Here is a 27,689-nt window from a genome sequence, read left to right as displayed (position 1 = left end):
TCTGGATGCTGGAATCCATAAAAATTTTCTCTGTAGCAGCAGGCCAGAGGAATCCTTTCTCTTGTGGAAAAGACATCTTTTCCAGAACACCTCTACTCAAAATTTCAGTGGAGATATCCATTTATGTGACGCAGCTGTAGAACACACCACCAGAAATTTGATGATGAAGGAATAAATGCAGCAGATGCATCACCAGGCAGCAATACAGGAAATGAAGCACTGATGTACATAAGAAAAATCAGGGGTTTAATGATAAATTAACAGGTAAGAAAGATAATAAAGAACCAGAAAGTGTTTAAATATTCAGTGTCTGTTTGACATAATCAGAATCTTTCCCACATCAGATTCATAGTCTTCAATTAGAAGAAAGCTATCATGGGAGAAAAGTGTCTTTTAGACACTCTTGTGTCTAGAAAGTGTCTTTTTTAGAGCTTAGACATCCATCAGTAGCATTAAATCTGAAAGCAAAATTTGGATCTTATTCTTGACACTTGTTAGCAAGTTTTTCTGATCAGCTGTGAGGGACTGATAAATGTTAAGACTAAAATGTCTCAACCTTGTTTGAACTTTATTTTGAACTGTTGCTTAGAAATCTGTTTTAATGTTAACCACCTTAGTTGCCACCTCCAATTTTGGTTCAAGAATGGATCTACATTTCCACTTCAGCCTTGATCTTCAGCACTGACTCCACTTCCAGTCCATTCCCAGGATAGTTCACACAGCTGGATCACGGCTAGTTTGTCACTCCACGTCCTGAAGTTGCTTACAAATTTAGAAGTCCGCTTTTAAAAAAAGCAAGCTGCTTTGTCACTTTGGCTGTGAGGGATGAATCCAGTTTACAGTTTTCTTTCATTTTAGAACTCCAACCACTCTGTCATATAAATACAGTTTGATGGAGAAATCTCACCACCTTCGTGACAATCATCAAAAACCTGCAAAAGAAAGCTCTGTGTCAGCAGAGTAATTACTTCCAGCTGGATGTAACATGTGTGTAGCATGCTCCCATGTTTTCTGCTTCTTTCTGAGTAGATCAGCATTAGTCTAACAGAGGCCAAAACCTAGGAACTCTTATGGCAGCTCTGAGGGAGAACAGAAAACAGATCCCATCACAAAGGGACATGCTGGCAAGTTTTACCTACAAACCAGCTCACAGTCCAGGGAGGAGACCAAAAGCCAGACAGAAATAATTTAGCTTGGTAAAAACACAGGCAAACCTGGGACCAGAAATATAATTTGGAACAGACTACACTTGACAGCATCCTTTCACATACAGTCCAGTACAGAGACGGGCTGGAAGTGGGGAACACCTGGCAGAGCAGGTATTTAGACCAACTACAGAACCTCTTACACCACAGCTAGGGCATCATAGGCAGCTTTTAAGCACAGCTGGCTTAGCCCCGAGGCTGATTCATGGGCAGAACTTGCCATGAGCCATGTGGCCATTGCAAACCTGTGCTCAAGAGCTGCATGCACCACTAATGATACAGACTTAGTTACTCACAGGGCACAGTCCACAGGGTGTCCTGACCAATCCAGTGGGCTGGATGAGAGGACTAACAGCCCTGTACAGCCTCATCTGCCCATCCACACTGCCCACTGTCCCCTCCTTGGCAGCAATAATGGTCATCTCCACTTTGCCATCGTAGATCAGAGTATTCAAAATGGTCTCAATGTCTTCCATTGACAACTCTACCTAAGAAAGAGTTTGTGAAATGGATGTTAGGAAAGATGTGTGCCAGTGAGTCCTGCAAGGAGGAAATGAGCAAACACCATGAGTAACAAATCCACAGAGTTCTAACCTAGAGAAAGATACCAGTCTCACTGGCAATTTTATGGAGTTGTGCAGATGCAAAAATAAAAGCAAACAAATACTAATACCTCCTACTTCCTGAGCACTTTTGATTTGCACTAGCCTTGGTCTTACCAAAAAGAACTTCCCTATGCACCTGAGATGTCTCCATCATCCTAGCACAATACAGTTCCAGTTTTGCAGGAAAACAATTGTGAAAGAAGAAAAAGCTGCTAAAGATATACTTGCTGATGGTGACCAGTAATGGTGGGGTATTTTTCCCCTTCTTTTTTTCCCTCCCCTAAAATTCCTTGAAGTGCATATGTAAATTTAAGAGAAATTATGGAATCTAAACCAGCTGAGACAGTTAGCAAGGATGTGAATACTAATTCTTTTACACATTTTTGAAAACCCACATCCACAAGCTATCCTGGAATGCCAGGCAGTATCAACGACCCAAAAGCAAAGAAGCCACAAAGCTCACTTCCACTACACAAGCTGTTGGGTATTAAGACACTTACAAGACCTTCAGCAAGTTTGCAGTAATCAGCTCCTATAGCTAATCATGCACTGACAATTTGAACAGTAGTGAGATGAATCTGTTCTGACCTTACTGATGCCCAGTTCACAGATGTATTTCCACACCTCGTGAGATGAGGCAAACGAGCTGTTCCTCTGTATCATGGGGTTCTGTTTGCTGTCTCGAGCTGCCTCTGCCTGAGAAAAACAAAGGTTACAGTCAGCACTCACTGCCAAGAGCCTCCTTCGTAGCTCAGTTTCAGGCAGGCTCAGAAACAAAACCTGTTTTCCATTTCTGGGACATATTTAGCATTTAAAACCCTGTTCTTAAAACTGGTGTATGTGAGACAATCCAATGCACAATCAAATATAATTTTATAATAAATGACATTAAATTTACACTATAATTCAGATTAATATGAAGGAATGCCAGCATTTGGCATTTTGTTGACAAAAAGAAAGTTTCTGTTGTACCTAGAGCCAGTTAAAAATATACTGTAATGGAACAGACAAATGTCTGCAACCTGCAGACATATTTAATGAGACAGGGATAATTTAGACTAGGGGCAATTGTCTTCTAGTCAGAGCTACCTGACTGACTGCTGCCTTACACCCTCTCAGAAATGAGGTGCTCTGCAGAATCCACAGTGACTTTTCCTAGATTTTTTGGTCCTGTGCTCTTTGCTGCCTGGTTTGTGTCTTAGTTTCTAAGACAATTATACACGTGGAGATTCCAAAATTATTTACCTCTGCTTGAATTTAAACCAATCTCCTTTCACCAATAGAGACAAAATGGGAGAAGATAGAAGGGAGAAAATATCAAATAAAAGGTAACAGCCTCTGCAGTTCCAGAACTTCCACAAACAACAATCAGAGGGGGACAGGGTCAAAATAACCTGGACAAACATTTTTTGGCCAAAAGGCTCCAATGCTGCCAAACAAGCTGGAAAAAACTTCCTGGCAAGTTGCAGGTCCACCCCCTCCTCAACAAATTGTGGAGAGAGGTCTCACTCCTCCTGGGCTGTCCCGAGCAGCAGCAGGAAATGGTATTGCAAAATTCCCTCTGGAGCAGGTCTGGACTGCAAAATGCAGCTTCTCCATTGGAGACCCGCCCCAGGCAATCCCCTCGGGCACCCAGGGAGAACAAAAACACTCCCCTTGTGTCTGTTTCCCGTTTTTAAAGAGATCCTGCACCCTCCCGGTTCCAGGATAAAACACACAAGTTCCTCTTTCCCAGGTTGCTGGGTCCTAGGGACAGTAATACTCTGGGGCAGTCTGGCATACAGAAGATAAGGAATACACAATTTTGTGTCATCTAGGACAGTTTGCCATTGGACCTCAGAGGTAAAAGGCTCCCCTCCTTGTCCAGGGTGTAAAAATATCCATCATTTCAATACAACACCATCACACTTACTGTGACAAAAGTAATAGTCCAGGACAGATGTGCCAATCTAGCTGCAATAAGGGCCAACACCTATGGAAACCTAAGCCTTGTCTGGCACCTGTTTACAAAACAATTGGCAGGTGATTTTGGCACTCACCTTACTCTGCAGAAACTTAAAACACTGTTGATTTAACACCTCCACAAACTCAGACTCGAAGTCCTGGTCACTGTACCAGGCCCCTCCAGTGACGGAGCGGTCGGGCTGCAGGTTGTACAGCATATAGACCTTCTTCTTGGATGCCTGTTGGAGGGAAATGTACAGCTCTCAACACCTGAGAGCCTTCCTAAGGAAGGAACATTTAAGCAGATAATCTGCAGAAGAGGTTTATTACTCCTACACTTAAGGACTTGAGCTGTCCTCAACCTGTCTGACCCTCAGGTAGCACAGAGATAAAGAGAAGATCAACCCATTTTGATTCCTAATCATTTTATAACAATAGTGTTGTAACACTAGATGAAGCCAGCATCTTTCACATGAACATAAAAAAAGGTACTGCTTTTCTATGTCCAACTTCTCTAGCTCCACCTGCTTTACCAGACCTAGTGTGAACCAGATAACTGAAGACAGACAGCAGAGAAGCTGACCTGTGGACCCAATATCTGCTGCACCTCAAACCTGCACACTAAAGGCAGAGTCAAACACTGGTGCACAGTCAAAGAGAAAGCTTGAGGCAAAATGAGATTTCTCTGCCCCCAGGCCCCTGCTAAAAGCATACAAAGCATGCAGCAGATGTTTGAAATTGCTTAAAAAAAAGTTCACAAAATACTCACTGCCACAGATTTAACTGCTTTAATTAGTTTCTTGCTTTCCAAGTTTTTCAGTATCTTGTTGATCTCTGTTAAAGGCAGATTACTTTTGTACCTAATGTCCCTGCTCCAAATACCTATTAAAAAACAGAGAAGTGAACAGAAATAAATAGAAGAAAACATTTGTTTCTGTAGATACCAACCAAAAGTCACATCAGAACACTGCTTGGGTTGCTTGCCTGCCACTCCCAGCAAAAGGGAAGGAATGGACAGAAGGGATTGGAGAAAAACAAGAAGGTATGGGGGTATTAGATTTTATATTTGTGTTGTCTGGGCAAGCATTTATGACTTTGGACAGGAATGGTGCCATGAGTTAACACAGTTAGTACCATTCACAATTATAATTTAAAGTACCTTTGTTGCCTGCATCCTCTATGATCTGGTAAACCAGCTTCTCTTGATTGTCAGAGCCTTTCATTTTACTGTAAAACAAGACAGACATCAGGATTTTTTGAAAGGTCCAAAATTTGAAAGAAGTTGGATTTGTTTTAAATTACAAACAAGAATTGTGTTCCAAATATATTTGCCCAGCAAACACAGGCTTACCTCGCATTTTGGGAATCTTTGATTCTGTACAGGAGACCTGCACTGCTCCTCAGAAGGTCCAGCTGCCCCTAGGAGAGATGGGCACAATGCATTTACTTTCCTTCAAACAGCTTGTTCCAGAAGGTGTTTTAGAAGACTATTCTGAAATTCTAAATTAAAAACCTTTTTTAACATCAACTAAATAAAGAAAAATGAAAACTAATGTTTCTAACCACTGGAAACAGTAACAGCCTTTTCCCCTGACAAGTTTCCACTTATCATCAGCTATCAGAAACAACAAACAATTCCTGACCCTTCCCACAACATCTACACAATTCCTGTTGTTTCTCCTGACTTTCACATGGTACAAGGGATATCAAGTTCTTGTATACTTTGCTCTGTTTCCATCAAAGCACTCATTTGCACAGCAACCCAGAAACCACAGTGGAGCTCTGGAACAATTCCAAGTTCCAGTAGCAAAGTTCTACATTTTTACTAAGTGGCCATTACTGGAAAGCTTCCAACTTTGATGGGCAGTGACTCTTAGATGTGAATTACTGGCATCACTCACACACAGAAAAAGATTGTTCTGCTCTGCATGCTTGTGGCCAGGAAAAGTCCTTCCTTCTCATTTTAAAGAGGAAAGAAATTAGACAAGGCTAAGAGTGTGTGTATGCCAGCATTAATTAATGTTCACTCTTTCACTGGCAGCTGACCCTTTCCTACAGTTACAGCCTTGGTTCTTATCAAGAACTGGCAGGTTTCACCTGTGTGCCATCAGAGCAATCCACAAGCTTGGGATTTTGTGAGGGGTTCAGAGAACACCTTCACATATGAGAGCATAACCTAACACCCATCCTTTTCTCTACAGCTGATTAATCCCCCATCACTAATGGGCCTTGTGGTTATGTATGTGTTGAGGAAGATGAGGAAGGCGGGCTGCCCCTACCATGGAGAGCAGCCTGTTGATGGCCACAGCTCTCTGCTGGGCTTCCATGTGAGGCATGTCATTCTGGATCACCTGGTCTGTGATGCCATGGGGGAACTGGTGGCACAGCTCGATGATCCTGCAGGAGGAGAGAAGCAACTCTAAAAGTCATGTTCTGCTGCATCCAAAATCAAGTCCAAACAGTACTGAAGTCAGGACGGAAGGGAGTGACAAGAGCAACGCAGGGGAAAAGTATCCATCAATTGCTTCTTGAGGGAGCCCGGCACCAAATCCCTGTGCATCATTTCTCTTTCCAAGACCAGAAACACTCCGGAACAGCCGAAAGTGACCTGACCCAACCCCCACTGCCCCCTAAGCACCTCCCAGCACGAAACTTTCGGTGCCCCCAACAACCCTCTCCTTCAGCACCTATTGCCTGATTAACACTCGGGCGTCGAAACACCCCCTCAGGCCTTGAACGACAAGGCCCCGCCACGCCTGCCGCCCCCCGCCCCAAAACACGTCCTTCGTGTCCTCCACACACGCACCCCCCGCCCGGCAGCCTCCATGCCTGCCTGCAGGCACCCCCAGCACCTGCTCTCGATGTCCATGGGATCGGGCACCTCCGGCTTCACCTTCACCTCCGCCATAGCACGGCGGACTCCGGCGCGGCAAGATGACGTCAGAGAGGCGCGACGGAGGGGGCGGGGCGGGACGGTTGCTGCGCAACGGCCAATGGGCGGCGGGAGCGGCGGGCGCGAGGCGTCCCTGGAAACGGGAGCGGGAGGGGCGGGATCCAGCGGGATCCTGCGGTGAGCGGGGCTGGGCTGCAGGGAGGGAGCGGGGCGAGGTGTGGGGGCCGCGTCGGGGAGGGGTGGGCAGCGGGGCCTGGCCGCCCCGGGGTGCCGGCGGGGCCGCGTGCGTCCCGCCAGGGATGCGATCCCAAAGGGCTGGAGCGGAGCCCCGCTTACCTTTGGTGCAGCTGTGGCAGGAGCAGGTGGGAGCGTGAGGGAAGGGCTGTCAGCGCCCTCAGGGCAGGTAAAGGTCTGATCCGCCCGTGCTTGGGGGGGTGTGCGTCAGAGGATGGATCAGGCTGTGCTCGGTGGTGCCCAAAAATGGGACAAGGGGCAACAGAGAGAATCTGGGACACGGGAGGTTCCACCTGAACGTGAGGAAGAACTTCTTCCCTGCGGGGGTGACTGAGCGCTGGGACAGATTGCCCGGAGAGGGTGGGGAGTGTCCCGCACTGCCTGCATTGAAGAGTAGCGTAAGAGCTGTTTCTGGAGCACTGGAGGGCTGGTTACAAAACCAAATCCTTGTAGCACAGAAGTGTTTCCTGGCCCTGAGCATCAGTTCCCATGATCTGGAGTACATCTCTCTGTTTTGTAAAATGTCATCATATCCAAATGCAACTTTTCATTCTTGAATTACGTGACATGATAATGACTATGTACATCAGGATAAGTCAAGTTTGGCACCTGTTTTATGGATATATTCTTGATTCACATGATAACTGGCATAAACTGAAGAAATATTTGGGGGTTTTTAGTCCTTTTCAGGGCATCCTGTACTTATTCAGGTGTCAAGTTTCCAGGTGGCAGCATGTCAGGTTTCACATCTGACATGATTACAGTGGAGATTCCTGTTCCTTACTCCTTCCATGTATCACTGACATATGGTGCTAATGCTGTTCTAGCTCAAACACATGTAATCACAGTCACAGGATGGTTTAAAGAATCCAATGTTCTCAAAGACAAGGAGTCATGCAAAAAGACTGTATTTCTCAGTGCATTCTTCTTTTTAGGAAAATGATTGTCTGCCTTTTTACTTTTCTGTTTTAAAGATCACTGCTGGGAAAAAATGACAGCTGGCTCTGTCTCAGTTCCTCAGATCATCCCACTTCGAATCCCACCTCCAGGGAAAACTCAACGGGAAATAGACACAAATACCCTTGTAGAAATAAAATCAGGTATGAACATGAGTTTTAACTCCATCTCAAACCTTTACTTACATGGCCATTTGAAGTATTTGTCCTTCATACTTTTTTCATATTTAATTATGATTTTTGGAGTGTGCATTTCATTAAGAAACTTATCAAATTAACCAACAGGTTTGATGCATCTAGTATACTTGCATGTAATTTTATACATCCAAGCAATATTACTGACATAAAAGTTTTGTGTGTCAGCAGTCTTAATTGCTTCCAAGGCCAAACTTTTAAGCTTTTGCATTTTGCTTTGACTGCAAAGGCAGTGCTCAAAAGAATCATGTGCTAGGCTCACTCCCAACATTTACAATTTTTGATTTGTCACCTTTTGCTATGGCAGAAAATACCTTTTCTGTCGTTGGAATGGACAAGCTACTGCAATGTTTACATGCAAAATCATTTCAGAGATACTTTGCTGTCAGAAATGTTGCTTACAATGAAATTGCTTTTGTTGAGTAATTGATGCTTTATGGGAGAAACAGTTTTGATCCCAAACTTTCGGTCACTTATGGAACTGCTTTATTTTCTTTCTGTGAGAAAAATCAAGCATGGTAATGAGTACTTTGTTTTTCCAAGGTTGTCTACAGTCTGAGGAATTACTTTTTCTGTTTCTTTCAGATACACCTGGGGCCTCTATTTATTACACTTTAGATGGAAGTAAACCAGAACTCATTAGGAAACCTGGCTATGGGGCATGTAACACTTTGGAGTATAAGGGTCCTATCATATTACCAGTGGGGAAAATAATGGTCAAGGCCCTGGCAGTTACAAAGTGAGTATCCTGTTTTGTTTTACTTTAGTCCAGCTTTGGCAAGGAGCAGATATCCCTGTCATAGCTTGTGTAGTTTAAAGCACTGCATACCCTGCAGATGAGAGATGAGCCTTTCCCCAGGCAGTTTGCAATCTAAATGATCCTCATGAATAGCACTGACTTCGCTTTCTCAGGATAATCTTTATCCATCAAGTGTTTGTGTGGTTGGGTTCCCTGTTGGATGTTATCTCCTGAACTCTGGGTGTCCAATGATCCTGGGGTCAGCTGAGGTACTGTCCCAAGAGCTCATCCTTTGGAGTGTGATCATCAGAAACACCAGAGAAACCAGGGTGGTGTTTCTGGGGTCATCCAGTGATTCAGTGGATTTAAAGAAGCTGGTCTTCCCAGGAGTTTGCTTAGTTTTTCTCAAAGGATTACAGAATGCTGAACCTCACAGCTTAAGTGTAGCATTGGGTGAAGCAGAAATACAATACATTGAAAGAAAACTGGATTTTGCTGCACAGCCACTGACTTTGTCTAAACTAACTTCATGCTTAGAGACAGAGAGAGGACACATAAATTCTCTGTCTGTACTGTGTTGCATTATCTTTTATTTCCAAGGGAGCAGAAACTTCCAGTAGGAGATTTGTGTTTGCTGTTCCCAGCCTGCAGCCAGCCTGTGCTTGTGTCTGCACTGGAATATAGCAACATTATATAACACACAAAACCTAGGCCTATGTTTATTTTCTTGCTATCACTATCTAGATTAACACTTGCTTCCAATAAATGAAAACAGTATGTTTTTATTAAGACATTTTCAGAGATTCACTATAGAGACAATAAATCATGAAAGACTGGTTTGGACATTTACAGCAATTTCAGTCCACTGTTGTAATTTAATAGGTCTTAGAGAAAGACAGTTGTTTTATCAAATAGATACTGCTCAGGATTCTACTGCAATAATGACTGGCAAGCTTGGAAGGGATATTCCACCTAATAAGCCACATCCATCAGTGATTTTCTTCTTGCAGCACGCAGGTCTGTGGCAGGTTCTTAGCTTTGTGAATTTTGATTTTCAGGGACTACAGGGAGAGTTCAATTGTGACAAAGGTGTTTGTGGTAGAGTACCAGCAACCAAGCATCCTTTTGCCTGTTGAAGATGATGACAAGAATTTCATAAAAGATATGGCCACACAGGTAAGTTCTAGAAATTGCAACCCCTTGTGTAAGTATAAAATGTTGTATATATGATATTATTTAGAGATTAAGCTTTGACTTCCAGTTTTATTCACAAATCCTATTTTCTCTGTTTACCCATCTTTGCTGCTTTGGTCCTTTTTGTAATATTAAAATTACAAGGGGACACTTTCCCCCTTGCCCAGTAGTATTTTATGACTAATTGAGGTCAAATATTTTAAAAATACATTTATAAGTTAAGCTTTTCAAATGCTTGCATTGAAAATAAATACCTTAAGCATGTACTTTTAAAATTTTAACAAATAACTATAGCAAAAGAAGATTAGAGCAAAAGCAAAAAATTGATCTGGATTTCAAATGGAATTACGTTTTAGAATAAGGAAGGTGGAACATTTACTACAAAACCAAAGAAGAATAGACTGAATGTGGAAATCAAGCCTGCCTGGGATGAAACATCCCAAGACCTTCAAGGTACAGTATCACTTCATAAAACTGAGATAGTCTTCTGTTCTAGCAGAAAATAGTGTAGAGTTTTCCACTTGTAAAATGTGGTTAATTTTAAAACCCTCTCAGAAGACAGAACATCCTCTGGAAATTCCAGTTTTGATTGCTCAACACTGCAAACAGAGAACAAAATTTACCTTCCATACATTTCACACGACTTCTTAAAAACATATTAAAACATCAATCATTTCTCAGTAACACAACAAGGCCCTGCCTGTATTTCTCTTTGTGCTAGAAAATGCTGTTAAATTGATGGCATTGCTAATCCTTTACAGAGTTTCTTTACTGATGGTTGCTTGCAGTAAGATTCCAAAATAAATACACTAAGCAGAAAATAAAGCTTCACCCAGATTTTCTCTATAGATAAAGCCTTTTATTCCATGGCAACAGCTATGGGACTGTTTTAGAGCAGGGAGTTTTATTAATATTTACTCATTAATTTACTCTTAAGAGCTGGGGGTTTTTGAGTACAAAAGAAGGAAGAAAACTGTAAATAAATTAAAACAAAGAAGTAAGCTCTGTCAGAGAGGTGTGGGGTTTCTTCTAGTTTAATTCCCTGTAATTCCATGTAGCTTATTTAAACCCAAAATACGGATGCCAAATAAGTTTTTAATTATGCTTAGCGAGAGTATGTAACATTTATGTTCAGTTATATATTAACTGCATGAAGTGGGTGATAGTGGAATAACAGGACTGTAATTTTAATCTTGGAAACAGGCAGAAAGCCCTCTCACAGGTCCCCTCAAGGACCTCAGCTCCTTGCCAGTCGTTTGGGAGCCACAGAATACAGAGAGGAGCCCACCTCAGCACAACCAATGGAGTCATTGCAGGTGGGCAAAGGGGTAGGCTGAAGAAAACTGTACAAGGCTGTCATCAGGACAGAGGTCTAAAAAAAGGAGGAGGTGAAGATTTGTGATCTCTCTCAGCTATTAATGCCTTTGCCTGCATTCTACTAGTCCTGATTTAAATGTAATGGTAATGATGCACTAGAATAGGAATGCCCAAAGCAGGACACAGTAGTCAGTATGGACAAAAACAGGCAAAAGAAATCAACACTGACTGCATTCCTACTAATTCTCTTCTAATACCTTCCTGAATCTTCAGTTAGCAAATACTTACTGCTGTTTGTGGGCAAGTTAATATTTAAAACTCAATATTCAGTAATGCTGTGGTAGAAGTACACAGCAAGGCATTGATTTATTTTTATTGGAAGAACTTGTGAGTCCTTAATGCAGCTAATGGGGGAATCAAGGATAGTAAGTACTCCTCAAAGCAGTGCATTTCAGTGCAGTTTATTTCAAATTACATCTGCAGTGGTTTTTTCTATCTTTATATCCATTTTACAAATATTTCCTTATTAAAGGTTAAATAATTACCTCTATTTCAGTTTACAAGTTCCTCTGCAGTGACTAGCCAGAAAAGCTTAGCAAGCACACAGGTGTCAAGGATCCAGAACGAAACAAATTTCCTTAAGTAAGTGACTTCTCCTTTTAACATCTTTGTCCTTTGGAAAGTATCTGAGCCTTTTGCAACCAAGCTGATAATACAGTGGGCCTCTATAAAAATTAGGAAGGCAAAGACAGACACTAGCTCATAACTGGGGAGTATAATCTAGGTAGGACTTTGAAAATTCTGTTTCTTAAATTTAGTTTTCAACTGTCAATTATCAGCTGTCTTATTATCCCTTAAAAAAACTCCTAACGCCCATAGGATCAGGGGATCTGATCTTTTCAAAATTTTGTGTACCCTCAGTGCTGTAGGTGAACACTGCTCACTGGAGTAGTCTCACAAAACATTAGTGCTTATCAGTATTGAAAATGTTCTGTGATCCACATCAGTGGCTCCCCATGGTGCAGCACTGAGGCCTGACACAGACTGCCTGCCAGGAGACCTGTTAACCTCCCATGATGAGGAGGAAAGTATGAAACTCCATAGTTGCCAGAGAGCTTTCTACCTTGCAAAGCTGTTTAGAGAGTTCAGAATTCTGTATCGTGGATGTTGGGGCATGGTCTGGTGTCCCACCACAGCTTGGGAACCACAACTGAGAAATCAATGGCCTAAGTCCTGTCACAACAAGTTCCAGATTATTCATTATTATGCAGCAGTGTAATACTAGACCAAGCTCAGCCAGTTTGCTCTTATTTTCAGATGTGCCCATTGTTCTGCCCCTCGCCTGTCTGAGCCCTTGGCTCACTTCTGCCAGAAATGTGGATCTCCTATGCCTCCTGTGCCAGTCCGGTGCTTCCCATTCCCTGAAGGATCACAGGTCAGCAAAACATCATAGCAATCCACACATCACCCTTGGAGTGAACAGCAGCCTCTGCAAGTTACACAGTCAGTGCTGACAAACCTTGTACCTACTCCCACTTTCATTTGAAAGTTCTGCTCTTATTGCTAGCACTGGACCCAAAGAAATTCTCCAACAATGGGTAAAACTCACCACAGATTTCTTCAAGTGCCATGTATTCTAGTAAGGAAAACAATGAAAAAGTAAGTTATTTGCCTATGTCAGGAAACAGTACCAGTCCTTAAACTTTAGATGGTGGCATGTGTGGATATATGAACCAGGTTTTTGCAGTGGTGTGTGTAACTGTCTTCCCTAAGCTCTTCCCAAGAGATAATAACCTGATCTAACAAGTCAGTCGTGTGTTTCCCTTCCTGTATCATCAGAAATTTGTCTGGTCTGGTCAATGCTGTAGTTTAAAGTAATGACTAAGATTCACCACCTCTTTAGATTAGGCTCACAATTAGGAGAGTTTCAATTTCCTGTATGAAGTGGGTGACAATGGAATAGCAGGATTGTAATTTTAGTCTTGGAAACAGAAAGAAAGCCTTCTCACAGGTCCCCTCAAGGACCACAGCACCTTGCCAGTCCTACTTTATTTTATAGTAGCATTTTAATTTTATTGAAAATTACCTTAATACCTTTCTGGCATTCTCTTTCCAAATGTTTTAATATTTTTTCCATATGATCCTTTGATCTTTGAGGATCAATAGCAGCATCAGTTGCTGTCACTTGCTATGTTTCCAGTGACCTTGCTGCTGATGTAGACTCCAGCTAGGAAAATAATGAAATCCCATGATAACTTTAATGATCTCATTGTGGTCCTTAGCATAACTGTGATGTGGCTTTTCCTTCAGATGGCACCATGCCTTGAATGCAGACATCTTGTGCCAATGAATACACCCACTTGCATTATCTGTGAGTCACCAATAGCTCCACAGCTGCAGCCCCAAAACAGCAACTGCATAAAGGTAACAGAAAAAGTAAACCAAAACAGTGATTTAACTCCTGGCATGCGTTTTTCTAACAGATTACTTCATTGCAAATATTTTGATCCAGCCTGGCTTTGTATAATTCCATTATGGATAGCTTTAAGAGTTAGTGGGATTAAAAACACCTTGAATGGAAAAAAGGGACTAAAGGTTCTCCAGTACAGGAAAGACATGGACATGCTTCCCTTGAGAGGGAAGGAGCAGCAGAGGCAATGTGTGATGAGCTGACCTTAACCCCCATTTCCCTGTGCTGCTGAGGAGGGCAGGAGACAGAGAATCAGGAGGAAAGTTAAGTCCAGAAAGGAGGGAGGGGTGAGGGGAAGGTGTTTTTTGAGATTTGGTTTGATTACTCATTTTCCTACTCTGATTTGATTGGTAATAAATTCAGTGACTTTGCCCAAGATGAGTCTGTTTTATCCCTGACAGTAATTAGTGAGTGATCTCTCCCTGCCCTTAAACTCAGGAGCCTTTCATTATATTTTGTCTGCTGTCTAGCTGAGAAGAGGATTAATAGAACAGCTTTGGTGGACACCTGGTCTTCAGCCAGGGTCAACTCACCTACAGAGGTCTTTTAAGGCACCTGATAGTATTACAGTATTATTATTAATAATTGCCTATGCAGATGCTGGGCTGTCTGGTCTTTGTGGCTATAGTGGCTAAGCAAACTGAAACCAGAGTATACAAAGACCTGGAGATATTGATACTGAATCTCCAGAGGAAACTATACCATAATTTTAAAAGAAATAGTCCCTATGTGATGAGCAGGCAGCATGGCCTAACTAAAGCATGAAACAACCCAGACTTGAAGGATATCCTCCATCTGCAGGGCTGAATAACCACAGCACTTTGTAAGGTGAAGTCTTCTCCTTTGTTTTTTTTTTTTGTTGACAGTTTTCAAACACTATGTGAAATGTATTTTCTCTCTGATTTAAAGGGCAAAGTCATTTGTCAGGTGTGTGGCACAGGAAATCCTCTTCACCACAAACACTGTGCAACTTGTGAGAGCAAGCTGCCTGAAGTACCGATGGTAAGACTTCAATCACACTGGCTGAATCACAGCAGAACATCCTTTACCTTTGGAAAACTGAAGTCATGTCCCTGTGTCACCAAAGCAGAGATTCTCTCCCCAGTGTCATATTTAAGCCCAGTCCTCCCACAGAAGCTCCACCACAAATGTCCAGCTAAACAGAAGTGTCCCATAGACCTTCAAGTTTCTGACTTGGAAGTCAGGATTTATAATGTCATTAAGAGAGCTCAGGAGGCTCTTAGAAACTGGGTAGTCTTGACTCCAAGGGAGTCTTGTTTGTGTCCAGATATCTTTCAATTGCAGTAGAAAAGTTGAGTGTATACACCAGGAACACCTTTCACACTGATTTCAGTAATTTTCTGAAAAGAGAATACGTCTTTATATTATTTTACTATCTCCACTTTTACATTATCTTTCTTATCTCCACTTGCTGCTTCTCCTATATGCATACATCTAGCATGCTTGTATTTGGCTGTGACTCTGCACAGAGGTGAGAAAAGCACTGAAATATTACCCCTAAAATTGCTCTGTTTCAACTCCCTGTTTAGCTTGCTTCCTTAGAAGAAGTTTATTTTCAGTTCTAAAAAGTCTTGTATGAAAAATGTCTGGTACATTTAACTTCTCCAGGTTGTGGTAGATACAAAAATGATAGAAAATAGTGGTTTGCAAGTTAAAATCTTCTGATTATAATGATTAACACAAACAGTCTGTAGCTAGAGGCAAAAGTCTCTTGTATAGCCACAGAAGTGTCATTTCAAAGTGAATTTCAGTAGGATTCTGTACTTACCTAAAATAAATGTATGTTTGACTGCTTCACTGAATGCAGATATGTGTGTAGATAATATGTAGCTGTACATGTAGTTAGGCATGTGACTTGAATGTGAGACCTGTATTAGCTGAGAAAGTTAAATGCTTACTAAGAATTATTAATAGTAATCAGAAAATGTACTAATAATAGTGATTTAGTGATAACTACAGTATTTTAATAATAGTAATAAGGCTTATATTATTATTATTAATGGCTATTAAATAATTTATATTTAGAACATATTTAGACTTGTGCTTTTATAAATTTTATTTTCCAACTGAACCCCCAAATCACATTATTCAAATTGCAATGCAGGCCACAGATTAAAACAGGGCTATTTTATGTTTGCTTACTTGCTGTTATAGGGTAATCAAAATCATTTTTTTTGGGTTTTGTCGCTTATCCATATTCCTGACTTGTAGAGAAAATAAACTGCATAAGCCTTAAGGCAAAACACTTTTAAGTCCTATTTTTCCTAACTTTGGACCTATGCTTAAGCTCTAGAAGTTTCAGATGAAAAACCTGTTTTCTTTTGCTTACTCATATAAGCTAATTGTACAAAAGTTGGGTAATATATAATTTGCACAAGGCAAAAGAGTGCAAAAAAATATTTATGCAGCAAATTCCAAACTGTGAGGAAACTCCTTGCCTGAACACATTCTCCCTGCCATATTCCTAAAAAGAAAGGTACAAAGAAAATTGTGTGTTGGATTTGAAAATGCAAGTTTGTCAGCAGAGAAGCCATCATCTTAATTTCATCTGTACTTATATGTAGGACCCTATTAATAAATACTCAGTTTAAAAGCACAGCATTGATAAGGTTTTTATTTTTTGGTGCTAGTTCTGCTAAAAATATTTTCAGATTTATTAAAGCTACATTTTACCATGGTTTTGTAATGAAAAAGAAAATTATAGATTAGATCCAAGTCACTCTGTTGCTCATTCTAAACTGCAATAATTCTTTTAGGCTGAATATTACTTTATGTTGTCAGAGCAGCTTGCTTTCCTCTTTCCTCTTATTAGGTTTGTAGACTCTCCTTCATGAGGGGCATTTTCTCCCTAATGCTTGATTTGTTTTATCAGCCTGTGTTTGGAGGAGACGCCTGCCCACCTCTCCAGGGCCAGCAAAGGAAGATGGCTCAGTGCTCAAAATGCAATGGTGTGAACCAGAGCGATGCCCGCTTCTGTGCCTGGTGCGGGGCCAAGGCAGGTGCTTCTGCTGTCTGTGGGGACAATCCTGCTGCTGCTTCTCTGCAGCAATGCCACACTTCTCTGTGCAAAACTCCTGCCAGCCAGTAAACACTGTCATTATCAAGATACTTACTTAGAGCATAGAGGATTGTGTATGGAAAAATGAGCAGCTTAGAAGACATCCTGACCCCACATCAGTCAGTGACCCAAGGGTTTGGAGTTGCAAACAAATTATCACAGGTCAACAAGCACCAGATCATTGCATCAGCTGAGATGCAACAGCCCTGTCCTCAGGCAAAGTAATTTAACCATCAAAGGTTAAAGTATAGGCTGACCCAATGCAAGTTTTCCCACATCAACTCTATAATCACCTATGCAGGCAATTACCAGATATGAGATGGTGCATGCAATTGTTTTGACTGAAGGCCTCCTTAACTTCAGTAAGGACAAGTACTTGAGTGCTGCTCAGGGGAGTGACAATCAGTGTAAACAATTTCCCCTTGTACAGTGCTTCTACCTAAGATCACACTCAAGGAGAATTTATTCTCTGTGAGCTGACTGCACATAAAATTTGAAACACTCCCCTACATGCATAAATAACCATTAGTCCTGTACTGTACTAGGGCACCCAGGGTGGTACTTTACTTCTTTTCAATTAATTCCTTTGCTCTTATCATTCCTGAGTCATTCATCCTCTGCTTCTCTAGTGACAAATGTTGTGTTGAACTTTCCAGCCTGGACCTCCTCCATCCTACTTTACTTGTTCCAAGTGTGGTACCAGCAATCAGCCCTATGCTCGCTTCTGCATGTCCTGTGGTGTCTACATAGAGCCCCCATCCAGGCAGAGCTCTCCTGGCAGTCCCATGGATAGTGGGGACTCGCTGGGATTGTCTCAGGTAGGACACAGTGTCACAGAGCCAGGTTTGAACTCAGCTGAGAGGCTGTTCCACTGGGGATGTGGATCAGCACAGCTCCATTCATTTCCCTGGGACAATGCTGTGGGGCTGGGAGCACAAGGAGAGCAAAAATGTTTGTTTTGCTTTCTGCTGAAAAGCAGCCTCACCCCAAGGCCTTGATCCAGCCTCTTGCTAAATGGCAAAGTGAGAAAAAATCAGCCTTTCAAAAGTCTTAGCTCATTAAGTACTTATATCTTATTGGATGTGAAATATTTGTAGTCTGCTGATACAAGGTATTCTTTCACACAAATGTAGTAGTATTTTTTAAATGGCTTGAAGAAAGAGCCAAATACTTAGCAAGGCCAGCTCTTGCCCTACAAAAGCACACACGTCCCCTTCACACATTGTGAAGAATTTGGATTTTGCTTGAATATTTGCGATAAGTTGCATTGTTGTTACAGACTGGTAATTAAAATTAAAAAATGTTAATTATTCTTCCTGCTAGCTTTTCCATTCCCTTACAATTTGGTATGCTGTTCTGGTTAGTTATACTTGTAAGCCATTGAATTATATCTATATTACTTACATTTTCCCTTCTCTTCCACCCCCCACAGGCAAAACGATTACAGGCTCAAGTTGCCTGGCTACCTTGTCCTGTTTCTTTGCCCAAATCAAGGGCTGAACTAACAGAAAGAGAAGATAAAGGAACCCAAACTATTGGACTTTTTTACCCATCCAGCAAACTACTGGAAAAGAAGGAGCTTGAACTGATTTCACAAAAAGAAAAGGTGGAAAAGATGAGTGATCATAAGCCTCTCCTGACAGCCATTAGTCCTGGGAAAGGTTAGAAGTTCTGATTTTATGATTTCTAAAAATATTATGACCTTGCTTTTTTTCTTGAAATTATTATCGTTTATGGAATGTAGCATCAGTAGGACACTGATGTACATCTTTACAGGTCTGTGTTTCAACCAGTCACTTGCAAATGCACTGCCTTAGATTTCAGCCACTGATCTCCACCCACAGCTAAAATATCAAAATTGTGGCTACTCACCTCTGTGCAGCCTTACTAATTTGGTAGCAGTCTGATTTCCTCAGATCCCACAAGACTGGAGGCAGGTGTCCTGTATTTGAATTGGAAACCACCAAACAGCTCCCAGTTCCCAGTACCCTCCCCAACCCTTGCAATTGAACTTGAGGTAGAGCTGTGATGGCACCTGCAGGGATATTGATAAACAAAACTCTGAGACACAGGGAATCAGAGCTCTTGAAAATATGATGAAGCTTGTCTACACGAGGAATAAATTGGAGAAGCTGTTGTGGAATAAATTAGAGAAGCTTCAGAAGCAAAGAAAACTAAGCTGGAAGAAGGGATTCTTAGTAAGATTATGAAAACATTACTCATTGAAGAGTTCTCATAAACTCCTCTCACAGACTACAGTAGGAGCAGTATCAGTACTGCAGACAGCTTAGTTTCACAGTGAGTTTTGTGGTCACTTTGTGGAATCACTTGACAATTTGCTGTCATTAAACACTTGCCATTTATAGAGGTTTTAGTTTTACAGTCCTGAGAAAATCTTCAGTTTTCTGGATCTCAAACCCTCAAAGATAGTCCATCAGTATTAATTAGGGATCTAATAAATGCCTCAATGGGCAAAGTTGTCTTTAATCTCACAGGGCAGTCGAGCTGGGTAATCCATAGAAGGAGTTAATTTTAAAACATTACAGCACCAAACCATGGTTTGGAGGAGCAGTTACTCTTTTAGATACACTTTTACATCTAGCTCTCTTCAGCAATCAGATGGTCAACCCCTCAGACTGTTTTCAGAATTAATTTCCTATTGGGTAGTAGAAGTTGCTAATGAATGTTAGAAATTCCTCTTTTGACTCTGCGTATCTGTATTCAGATGGACTCTGATTTTTAAAATAATCAATGGGGAAATCTCTTTTCAACTGTGACATGTTCTCTTAGGCATCACTGTAGGAAACACAACACTTGATTCAACATGTCAGGGAGCTTAATTTAGTCAGAGATAAGGAAGGGTTGGCCCTGAATAGTGCCAAGAAAAAAGCTAAGTAACACTGAATATTTGTATACCTCTGTCAGAAGTACAGCTCTTGACTTCTGAGAACTGCTGTTGCTGGGAAAGGTTGGGAAGAAATTCTGTTTTTGAATTCTTTTCATTTTTATCCACTTAGCAGTGGTAACTTTGTTGAAGTTGCACTGTGTAATGTATTCTCCTTTATATCCTGCCAAGGACTGAGGAACTTACTTCATTCCATAAATCAATAAATGTCTCTTATAGTCAGTTCAGGCTGAGTTGTATACATGGCTTGAAACTATCTGTGTCAACAAGACCATGCACTATCACCCAGGAAAATCTTGTTTATACATGCCAAATATGACTATTAGTTCTTCAATCAAAATAGGATCAGACATTTGATATTAAAGTTTTTAAATACAAGTGACTAAATAAAATGGGGGAGGTTATTATTTCTTGATCATATCAACTATTAACTAAATTTCTTTTAATTTGTAAAGATTAAAAAAAAAGAAACATCAAACAGTTAGGGGCAAACAACAGCAGTACCAAAACACTAATCCTCTGGTGTGTACTGTATTTCTTTGTTTTTGCTGTACTTTCATTCTGATTTGAACAGGAGCCAAGATATTTACGAGGTAAACTTTACAATGAAAAACCTCCCTTTTCCTACTGTAACAGAGGTTAAATCAGTGTAATATAGGTGTAATGTGCTATTGGCAGAATGAATTAAAGTATTCCATCAATGCTGCCAAAAATCCTGTGAGATCTAATAAAACATCAACCATGCAAGAGTATGTTCTTGACCATCTGGATTTTTTCAAATAAAATCTGGGGATCTGGGTACTTATGAACCACTTTTTTGCAAATAATACTGACTTCTATGGAGAGATCACTCACCAAGTAGTCTATTTTAGATGTTTTAAATACTACTTTCAACTTGTATTAGTTTTTGCATATGAGACCACAGCAGGGAACAATTTATGTTGTTCTGTGGATCCTTCTTTTTTCTATTCATTTAAAGCTGCTTAACGAGTAAGATTTGTTGGTTTAGTTTGTCATACCAGTTCAACCTTGAGTCTTCCAAGCACAAAACTCCTTGTGCCCTTGCTTTGTCTTGTAAAAGCCAGAGCAGCACTTTCCTTCTGGCTTGGTCTCTTTTCACTGTTTTAAGCTTCACTTGACATGAAGGAAAGGATAAGGTCAGAGCAGCTGCATTGTGCCAGTTAAATGAGGTTACCAAGCCCACACAGTTTATTTACAACAAAATGAATCATGCCCTGCACTTACCATGAGGATGCTAAAAAAAAGAAAATTAGCCAGCTCCTGAAAACAATCAGTTAAAAATGAGAACAAGTCCTTTTGTTTTATTCTCAGATTAAAACAAAATGTAGCTCTGGAATTGCCTGGACAAGATGTGCAAAAGCTCTAAATAGCTTAAGATGAGTGTTTAATTCAGACACATTCAGCCCCTCATGTTTTGTGCCCTCTATCAGCATAAAGGAATGCTGACTCTCCCAGAGATCCTGACAGGCAAAAGAGCAGGAATGCTTAAGCTTTTAATAAGCTCTCACATAAATAATTGAAAGGAATTTATTTGGAGGATAGTTTACACAGACCAAAATGTTGTGTAGCCTGAGTTTTTGTGTTTGCAGTTTTCAGATTTGGCTTATTGTTCCCTGTCAGTTATCCCAAAGCAAGTAAAAATCAGTTCAATAACACATAATTGCTTAATTGTAATATTTTACTTTTTTCTTTTCTTATGATGTGGAATAGTGTGAGATTTTCCCTTCACAAAGGACCAGTTTTGACTCCCAAGGATCATTCCAAGACATGGCTTTGTTGTGAATAGAGGGCACTAAGGATGAATTTTAACTACAGATAAAACAGTGTTTCACCTGGCTTTTTAGAGTATAACTTCCTTCTCATTTTCTTGATTAGATGAATTTTCTACAGATTTTTTTTTTTTTATCTCAGTGAAGCTATCTTTTAAATCTTCCATCACTTGACTAGAAGGAATGTTAATCACATTTTAAGGTTTTTTCTCTTGCTTAACTCCCTGTGAGCAGGTTACTGGAGAAAACAGCTGGATCATGTTTGTGCTCATGTTAGAAGCTATGCCCAGAACAACCTTGAATTCAGAACACTGATTGGAGAGCCTCAAATGGGAAAGGTAGGAAGGAGCTTGTGAGTAATTTCTCCCTGTGGAGGGTCATGAAAAGATTATTGTGGCTGCTACATAAACACTGGTAAAATAAATTTCTTCCTTTTCTTTAGATGCTGACCTGTTTTTGTGTGTGTGTTTGTCATTTGTCTCATTTGGTTGTTCCATTTTCTTGTCAGCCTTTTCCTGAAGACTTTTTTTCTGCTTTCTTTTTTCCAATGGTAATTCTTATTCTCTCACTTTTCTTACTCCTGTAAGGGGAGTGAGAAAGCCTTTACTTAGCTGCTTTCATATAGTAAGAAGGTGGAAACCCTCTAGGACTCCTTCCTAAGGAGTAGATATTCCATTAGATACTTTGCACCTGATTTCTATATTCACTGAAACCTGTTGTCCACCAGATCTTCAGAGGCCGCAGTGCAATTATAAGATAATATCTGCTTAAAAGAGTTGAGATACATTAACATTACAACTTGTTTCCTCTGCTGGAGGTTTCAAAAAGATAGGTCTGAAGGATATAAAATTGACTAGGGAAGGCTGTTCCTGCTGCTTCTTGGCCTTTTGTCAGTTTATTGTCTTAAAAGCAGTGCCCATAAAAGTAACAGAAATGGTTCAAAGCAGATGCCAACTATCTGGGTTGAATGCTGCTCTTTCAGTGTTTCATGTGGATTAGAAATATAATCAACCTTACCTCAAAATTCTCAACCAGCTGCAATATAATCTTCATTCCATTTCTTTATAATCCCCCGTGCACTCATTTTTGTATGACTTCCATAGACTTGTTGCCAGCAGTACTGTCTCAAGGAATTGATACACAGAGGTACCAAAGTTTTAACACAGACTGTGCTTCCCCAGGCTGGTGTCACTAAAGGAGCCACCAGCTCTTCTGGATCTGGGATTCCCAAGAACAGCACAGCCCGTTTTGCAGCTACAAAATCTCAGTGGAGAATGACTAAACCTCCATGAAATGCAGCCTCATTAGAGTTTAGGATTCATTTGGCATTTCAGTTGTTGTGGAATTTCCAGCTACTCAAAAAGCACCTGTCCCTTTCTCATTGACATGGGAAGTGTTGTTGCAATATCACAAGTAGGTAAAGGCCACACGTGTGATTTTGTACAGTGGCTGCACAAGAAATACCATCAGCAAGACTTACTCCTAAAAGTACTTCTGAGGGTTTTTTTTTGGTAAGACATACTAACAGCTGCTCTTTCCCTCTAGATTAATTATGCCACCATCTCTGAAGATGACTATGAAGTCACTATAACATTGAAATTTGCTGCTATTAACAAGGTCAGTTCATGGGATGGGGCCTGTTGAGAGGCAGCTGGTCTAAAGCTGTCAGTAGAGCAGTGTAATGCTGATATATTTTAAATTCAGATCTAAACAAGAAATGCATTTGTTCAGAGGGTGTTAACTTACCACTTCAAAGAAAAGAATCTTTTTTCTGTCTCTGTTGGAGCTGGATGAACAGGTAACTTTATCTGATTAAGCCAGACTTCATGGTTATGTTGCTATCATCTCACATTTTGTTATTTTGCTATTAGTATTAACTTTCTTCTTTCATGACGTTTGATGGTGTTTGATGATTCTAGCACCCCCATAGCTTTTGATCTCAGATTCTGCTTTTCTTCAGCCTGCAAAGTGTGCTCCTAAAAACCAAGCTTAATAATTTCAATAGTTTGGAGATAACTTCTGTCAGAGCTCCTGTTAACTCTATTCAAAATTTGGAATCTCTGTCTCAAGAATTACCATGTTCCAAAAACCACAACATACACAGTTCCAGCTTTTCAAAGATAAAAATCTACCATTTCAAAAATCAGACCGTGTCTCTCGTGTGGAATCTTGGAAACCTCACCTTGCCATGTGAGGCCTGAAGAGCTGTATCACATCATTTCAGAAGTGAAATTTCTCAAGTGGTGGAAACACTTCCATTTGGATGAGAATCTTCATTTCATTAAGTGAGGTTATATCACTTTTTTTTCCAAAATAAATACCTAACATAAGCTTCAGAAAAAATCGCTACATAATTTTGCCTCAAAACAGAGGTTCAATTACATATGATAATGTCTTGTGGTAATTTGACCCTGATATTCAAAGCCTATGTATTTTCTCATATGCAACAGTGTTGTGCCGCTAAGATTATAGCAACATTACATGATAATCTTAATAACTGCCTGCATTTGATGATTCTACAGGATTTTCATCCTAACAGAGCAGTGAAGTTCAGTAATGATTACCTGAGTGCTGGAACAGAACTCACAGATGGACAGGATTGCAGTCAGACTAATTTCGGTGAGATTTTCTCCCCCCTGTTTTTACAGTAGACCATAAATACAGAAGTCAAGAATACAGAAGTAGTGCTTGGGAGTTTAGACACCAAGGCAGGAGAACATTCTGTGCCTATTTAAGTTGATCTTTTAAGTCTCAAAATGTGTCCAAGTTGAGCTTTAAGCAATGTACAGACTCTCTCAAAAAGTCCTGGGAATACTTCATCCCTGGAGAGCTGAGGAGACCAGTGAACTGCAGCCACAGGTCACAGCAATGTTTTTATTATAGCACTAAAACTTCAGATGTTTCACATACTCTTTTACAGTAGGAACTATAAATATCAATATTATCTCTACTTCTGAGCTCTGCCAGGGACTGCCAGCTCTGGCATATTTGGCAAAGATGAGAAATTATGAAATACATTCATGCAGAGATGTTGTTTAACTGCAGTCTCCCATTGGTGTCAGTAACAGCTCAGCATTTTGGGCATCTCATATTGGACTTAGGTTTTCATTAAATCAAACAGTTGTAAAGCCAGCATTACAATTCAGAAATTCCTACAGCATCATTTAACATACTTAATTCACATGTAAGTTTCATCCACTTTGTGCTCCCAGTCTGAGGCTTGGCAAGAGGCAGTCACGGCACTGGGAGCTGTGCAAACCTTTTGTTAAAACCAGTACGAACCGCAACAAGTATTTCATCACTTTCTCATGTGGAAAATTGATAAATACTGCTTTGATTGTGGATAAATTATTTCCAGATCCCTCCTCCAAGTTCTAGTTAGGATACTGATTTTGGTTTGAATTAACACTTGTTTTCCTTTCTGGTAGGCAGAGATGATCACAATCTTTTCTATTCAAGCGGCAAAGTAAAGAGAACCAAGTCAAGAACACTCATGGGACAGGAATACAAGCTTTCTGTAAGTATCTTCTGCAAATACAGGAAAAAAGACTTAGAGAGCAGCACTAACATGAAGGAGGGCATCCAGGCATTAAAATAGAAAGGTTTTAATGCTGACTGGGGGCAGGGGATAAAAGTCCAACTTAATATAAAACCAGAACACTGGTAACTGACATTTAGTTCAGACCTGAAAATAACTAATTTGTTTTTCTACTAAGAGTTGACTTAGATTTTTTTTCTCTCATTTTGAATCAATTAAATTTTGACACTGCATTAGGCCTAAGGACTGTTGCAGTGATTCTCTTACAGATTTTTTACAGAAGCAAGATCATATGGTGGTATTCTCATCTTCTCTTGACTTTACAACATTTGACTCCATAGAGGCCTAGTTTAATTCAAGAAGCAAGGATTTACTTCCACTGGAGAACAAATTTCCTGAAAGAACTGTCTACTAAATGGATTGTCAGTAATGGCATGGAAAATTTCAAAAGGGAAATGTACAGTAATCTAAATTTGGATCAGTCAGACAACTCAACAGGTGGGAGAAGATACAGAGTTCTGTGATATGAGTCCAGAGATAAAAATGCTTGGTCAAGTGACTGAGCTTACAAAATGAGAAAAAGTTGAAAGCTGGGAAGAAATAAAAGGAAAAGGTTTTAGGTTTTGTTGTTTGTTAAAGTTTAGTAAACTAATTTCACTGAGGCAAAACATACACATTTTTAAAACAAAATACTTCCACAAGTTCTGGGAGCTCCAAACTTTACTCCTAAACATGTACCCCTGTTTAATTGTGCTGAGCAGATCCTTGTACCGCCCTGGAGAGCTGCATTGACATAAAGTGAATCATTTGCAGACACACATTCTGAATTAAGATCTCAGTAGTGAGGGATTAGCCAGGGTTACCCAACACTTGCTCAGGTTCAGAAAGACATTCCCAAAGAAGTCAGAGATTAGTAACAATGAGGCTCAGATACATTGAATTCATGCCATAGTGTGCATTTTGCACTTTTGTTCCAAGGCAGAATCTGGCCCACCTACTTGTATATTCACTGTGTGAAATGTTCCTGGCTGTTGTGTCTCCACAGCCAGAGTCCCAACTGCTGCTGAATGAACTGGGTCAAACTGGGAAAGGAAGAATCACCTTCATAGAACAATTGCTCAGAGATGTAAGTTACATTTGCTGAAGTTTCCTTTTTCAACTCTTTGACTGTTTACTGCATGAATATTAGCCTGGAATGCTTGGTGATTAGGAGGCAACAGCCTTGCAATACCAGTCTTCAGACTGAAAGAGCATTTTGGAGAAGATAGGGTCTGTTTTACATTTATAGATGTAAAATTCTGTTTGGTCAGTGCATAAGGGAGTCTTCTCTGGGTTTGTCAGAGGCAAACAAAAAAGAAAGTATTAGTTTTATAATTTAGGATCAAGTCCTCTGTATAGCAAAAGCAAACAATCTGTATTTCTGCTCTGGGATCTCATTTGGCTACTGCTACACACATTTTCTCTGGCTTTGAGCTAGATGACAAACATTTTCAGAAGAAAGCAAAACAACACACTGAACCTGTGTCCTGAGCATGAAGCCCATTTGCCAACTTGAATTGGCACAACACAAAAGCAAGGTGGAAGCTGAAGCATCTGTATGGTTTTACCAGCCCCTTTTGCCTCTGCTGTGTTCCAGGGAGCTGACCCCAATTCCCTGAGTGAGGAGGAGCGCCCTGCCCTCACAGTTGCTGTCCTGAACAAGCACACAGGAGCCATCTCCCCTCTGGTGCAGAAAGGGGCTGACATTGACCAGCAGTCAGGGCCGTAAGTGAGCTCTGATCCTCTGCCTTAGCTTTTCCACCTTTCACCAAGAAAAATCACACTTGCTCTGGTTTTAGAGAACTAAACCCCACCTCTCCTTCACAAATCTGCTCCTTTCCATAGCAGTATCCATACTCCTTCCAGTTGCTAGCTTTGAAGATTTCTCATAACTTCTTTTATAAAAGCTGCTGTTCTATTCAGTTCCTTCTCCCATCCACTTCAACTCAATATGATTAAACCCCACTGAAGCATACCACACTTCTAGGGTGTTCTGTATACTCCTGTTCATTTTCCTAAGTTTTATTTGCTAAGTTTCCTTAGGTAAAAACGGTCATTGCTCATTCCTCCTGTGCAGGCACAACAACACAGCTCTCCACGAGGCAGTTCTGCTGGGACTGGAGGGAGAGGAGTGCATCCGAGCCCTGTTATGGTAGGTACTGTGGCTGGGCCTCCACATCAGCTCCCCCCAGCCTGCCAGCACAGACCTGCTTGGCACCACTGGAGAGCCAAAGCCTGCCCCATGTCCCTGTGGGAAGGAGCATCCAGGAATTCCAAAGTTACTCCACATCAACACATTCACCTACAAGCCACTCCATCACTAAGTGCACTCACTTGGCAATTAAATTAAGCAGTTAAAACCAATCTGTTCTGTATTTACAGCTGCAATGCAAGCGTGCAAAAGAAGAATGCAGCAGGGCACTCAGCGCTGGATTTGGCTGTTGCAGCTGGAGATAATAAGGTTATTTCACTGCTCCAAGTAAGTCTGGATAGAGAACATTGAACTTGTGAGACATAGGAACACTGTTCTCATCAGTGTGTTATTACAACAAACTTTTTCCCTAAATAAAGCTGAAGTTTCTTTGA

At 40.7% G+C, this 27,689-nt stretch overlaps 2 protein-coding genes across 5 annotated transcripts; one reads left to right on the top strand and one right to left on the bottom strand.

The window, feature by feature from the left end:
• Positions 1 to 225: 225 nt before the first annotated feature.
• On the bottom strand, positions 226 to 6,753 carry POLR3F (RNA polymerase III subunit F). Its single transcript, XM_086878936.1, has 9 exons — positions 6,607 to 6,753; positions 6,034 to 6,151; positions 5,106 to 5,173; positions 4,914 to 4,981; positions 4,524 to 4,636; positions 3,850 to 3,993; positions 2,399 to 2,506; positions 1,502 to 1,693; positions 226 to 932 (listed from the first exon to the last, which is right to left on the bottom strand). The coding sequence occupies exons 1-9, from the start codon at positions 6,660 to 6,662 to the stop codon at positions 855 to 857; spliced, it is 945 nt and encodes a 314-aa protein (XP_086735062.1). The 5' UTR covers positions 6,663 to 6,753; the 3' UTR covers positions 226 to 854.
• On the top strand, positions 6,689 to 27,689 carry DZANK1 (double zinc ribbon and ankyrin repeat domains 1). 4 transcript variants are annotated; one of them, XM_086878924.1, is made up of 22 exons: positions 6,820 to 6,852; positions 6,895 to 7,050; positions 7,856 to 7,981; positions 8,618 to 8,771; positions 9,830 to 9,947; positions 10,322 to 10,418; positions 11,169 to 11,281; positions 11,839 to 11,924; positions 12,600 to 12,717; positions 13,593 to 13,706; positions 14,662 to 14,754; positions 16,646 to 16,768; positions 17,488 to 17,649; positions 18,264 to 18,492; positions 21,761 to 21,864; positions 23,072 to 23,143; positions 24,049 to 24,145; positions 24,955 to 25,043; positions 26,110 to 26,190; positions 26,701 to 26,828; positions 27,181 to 27,255; positions 27,486 to 27,689. In XM_086878924.1, exons 3-22 carry the CDS (start codon positions 7,873 to 7,875, stop codon positions 27,604 to 27,606), a joined length of 2,283 nt encoding a protein of 760 aa, XP_086735050.1. In that variant the 5' UTR covers positions 6,820 to 6,852; positions 6,895 to 7,050; positions 7,856 to 7,872; the 3' UTR covers positions 27,607 to 27,689. The 4 variants fall into 4 exon arrangements, with proteins under 4 accessions (XP_086735048.1, XP_086735050.1, XP_086735049.1 ...); XM_086878922.1 differs by lacking the exon at positions 6,895 to 7,050 and having other exon boundaries at positions 6,689 to 6,824; XM_086878923.1 differs by lacking the exon at positions 6,820 to 6,852 and having other exon boundaries at positions 6,884 to 7,050.

This window comes from Cyanistes caeruleus, chromosome 2 (assembly GCF_971803275.1).
Source record: "Cyanistes caeruleus chromosome 2, bCyaCae1.hap1.1, whole genome shotgun sequence".
NCBI lineage: Eukaryota > Metazoa > Chordata > Aves > Passeriformes > Paridae > Cyanistes > Cyanistes caeruleus.
This window is presented reverse-complemented; position numbering and strand designations above follow the sequence as displayed.

What these genes read in the sequence shown, in the direction of transcription:
- DZANK1 (XM_086878922.1), top strand. Translation starts at nt 6,689, where the DNA reads ATGACGTCAGAGAGGCGCGACGGAGGGGGCGGGGCGGGACGGTTGCTG. An exon ending in CCTTGTAGAAATAAAATCAG is followed by an intron (nt 7,982 to 8,617) that starts GTATGAACATGA and finishes TGTTTCTTTCAG; the next exon opens with ATACACCTGGGGCCTCTATT. An exon ending in AAGGCCCTGGCAGTTACAAA is followed by an intron (nt 8,772 to 9,829) that starts GTGAGTATCCTG and finishes TTTGATTTTCAG; the next exon opens with GGACTACAGGGAGAGTTCAA.
- POLR3F (XM_086878936.1), bottom strand. Translation starts at nt 6,662, where the DNA reads ATGGCGGAGGTGAAGGTGAAGCCGGAGGTGCCCGATCCCATGGACATC. An exon ending in AGAGGATGCAGGCAACAAAG is followed by an intron (nt 4,637 to 4,913) that starts GTACTTTAAATT and finishes GTTTTTTAATAG; the next exon opens with GTATTTGGAGCAGGGACATT. An exon ending in GTGAACTGGGCATCAGTAAG is followed by an intron (nt 1,694 to 2,398) that starts GTCAGAACAGAT and finishes ACTCTTTCTTAG; the next exon opens with GTAGAGTTGTCAATGGAAGA.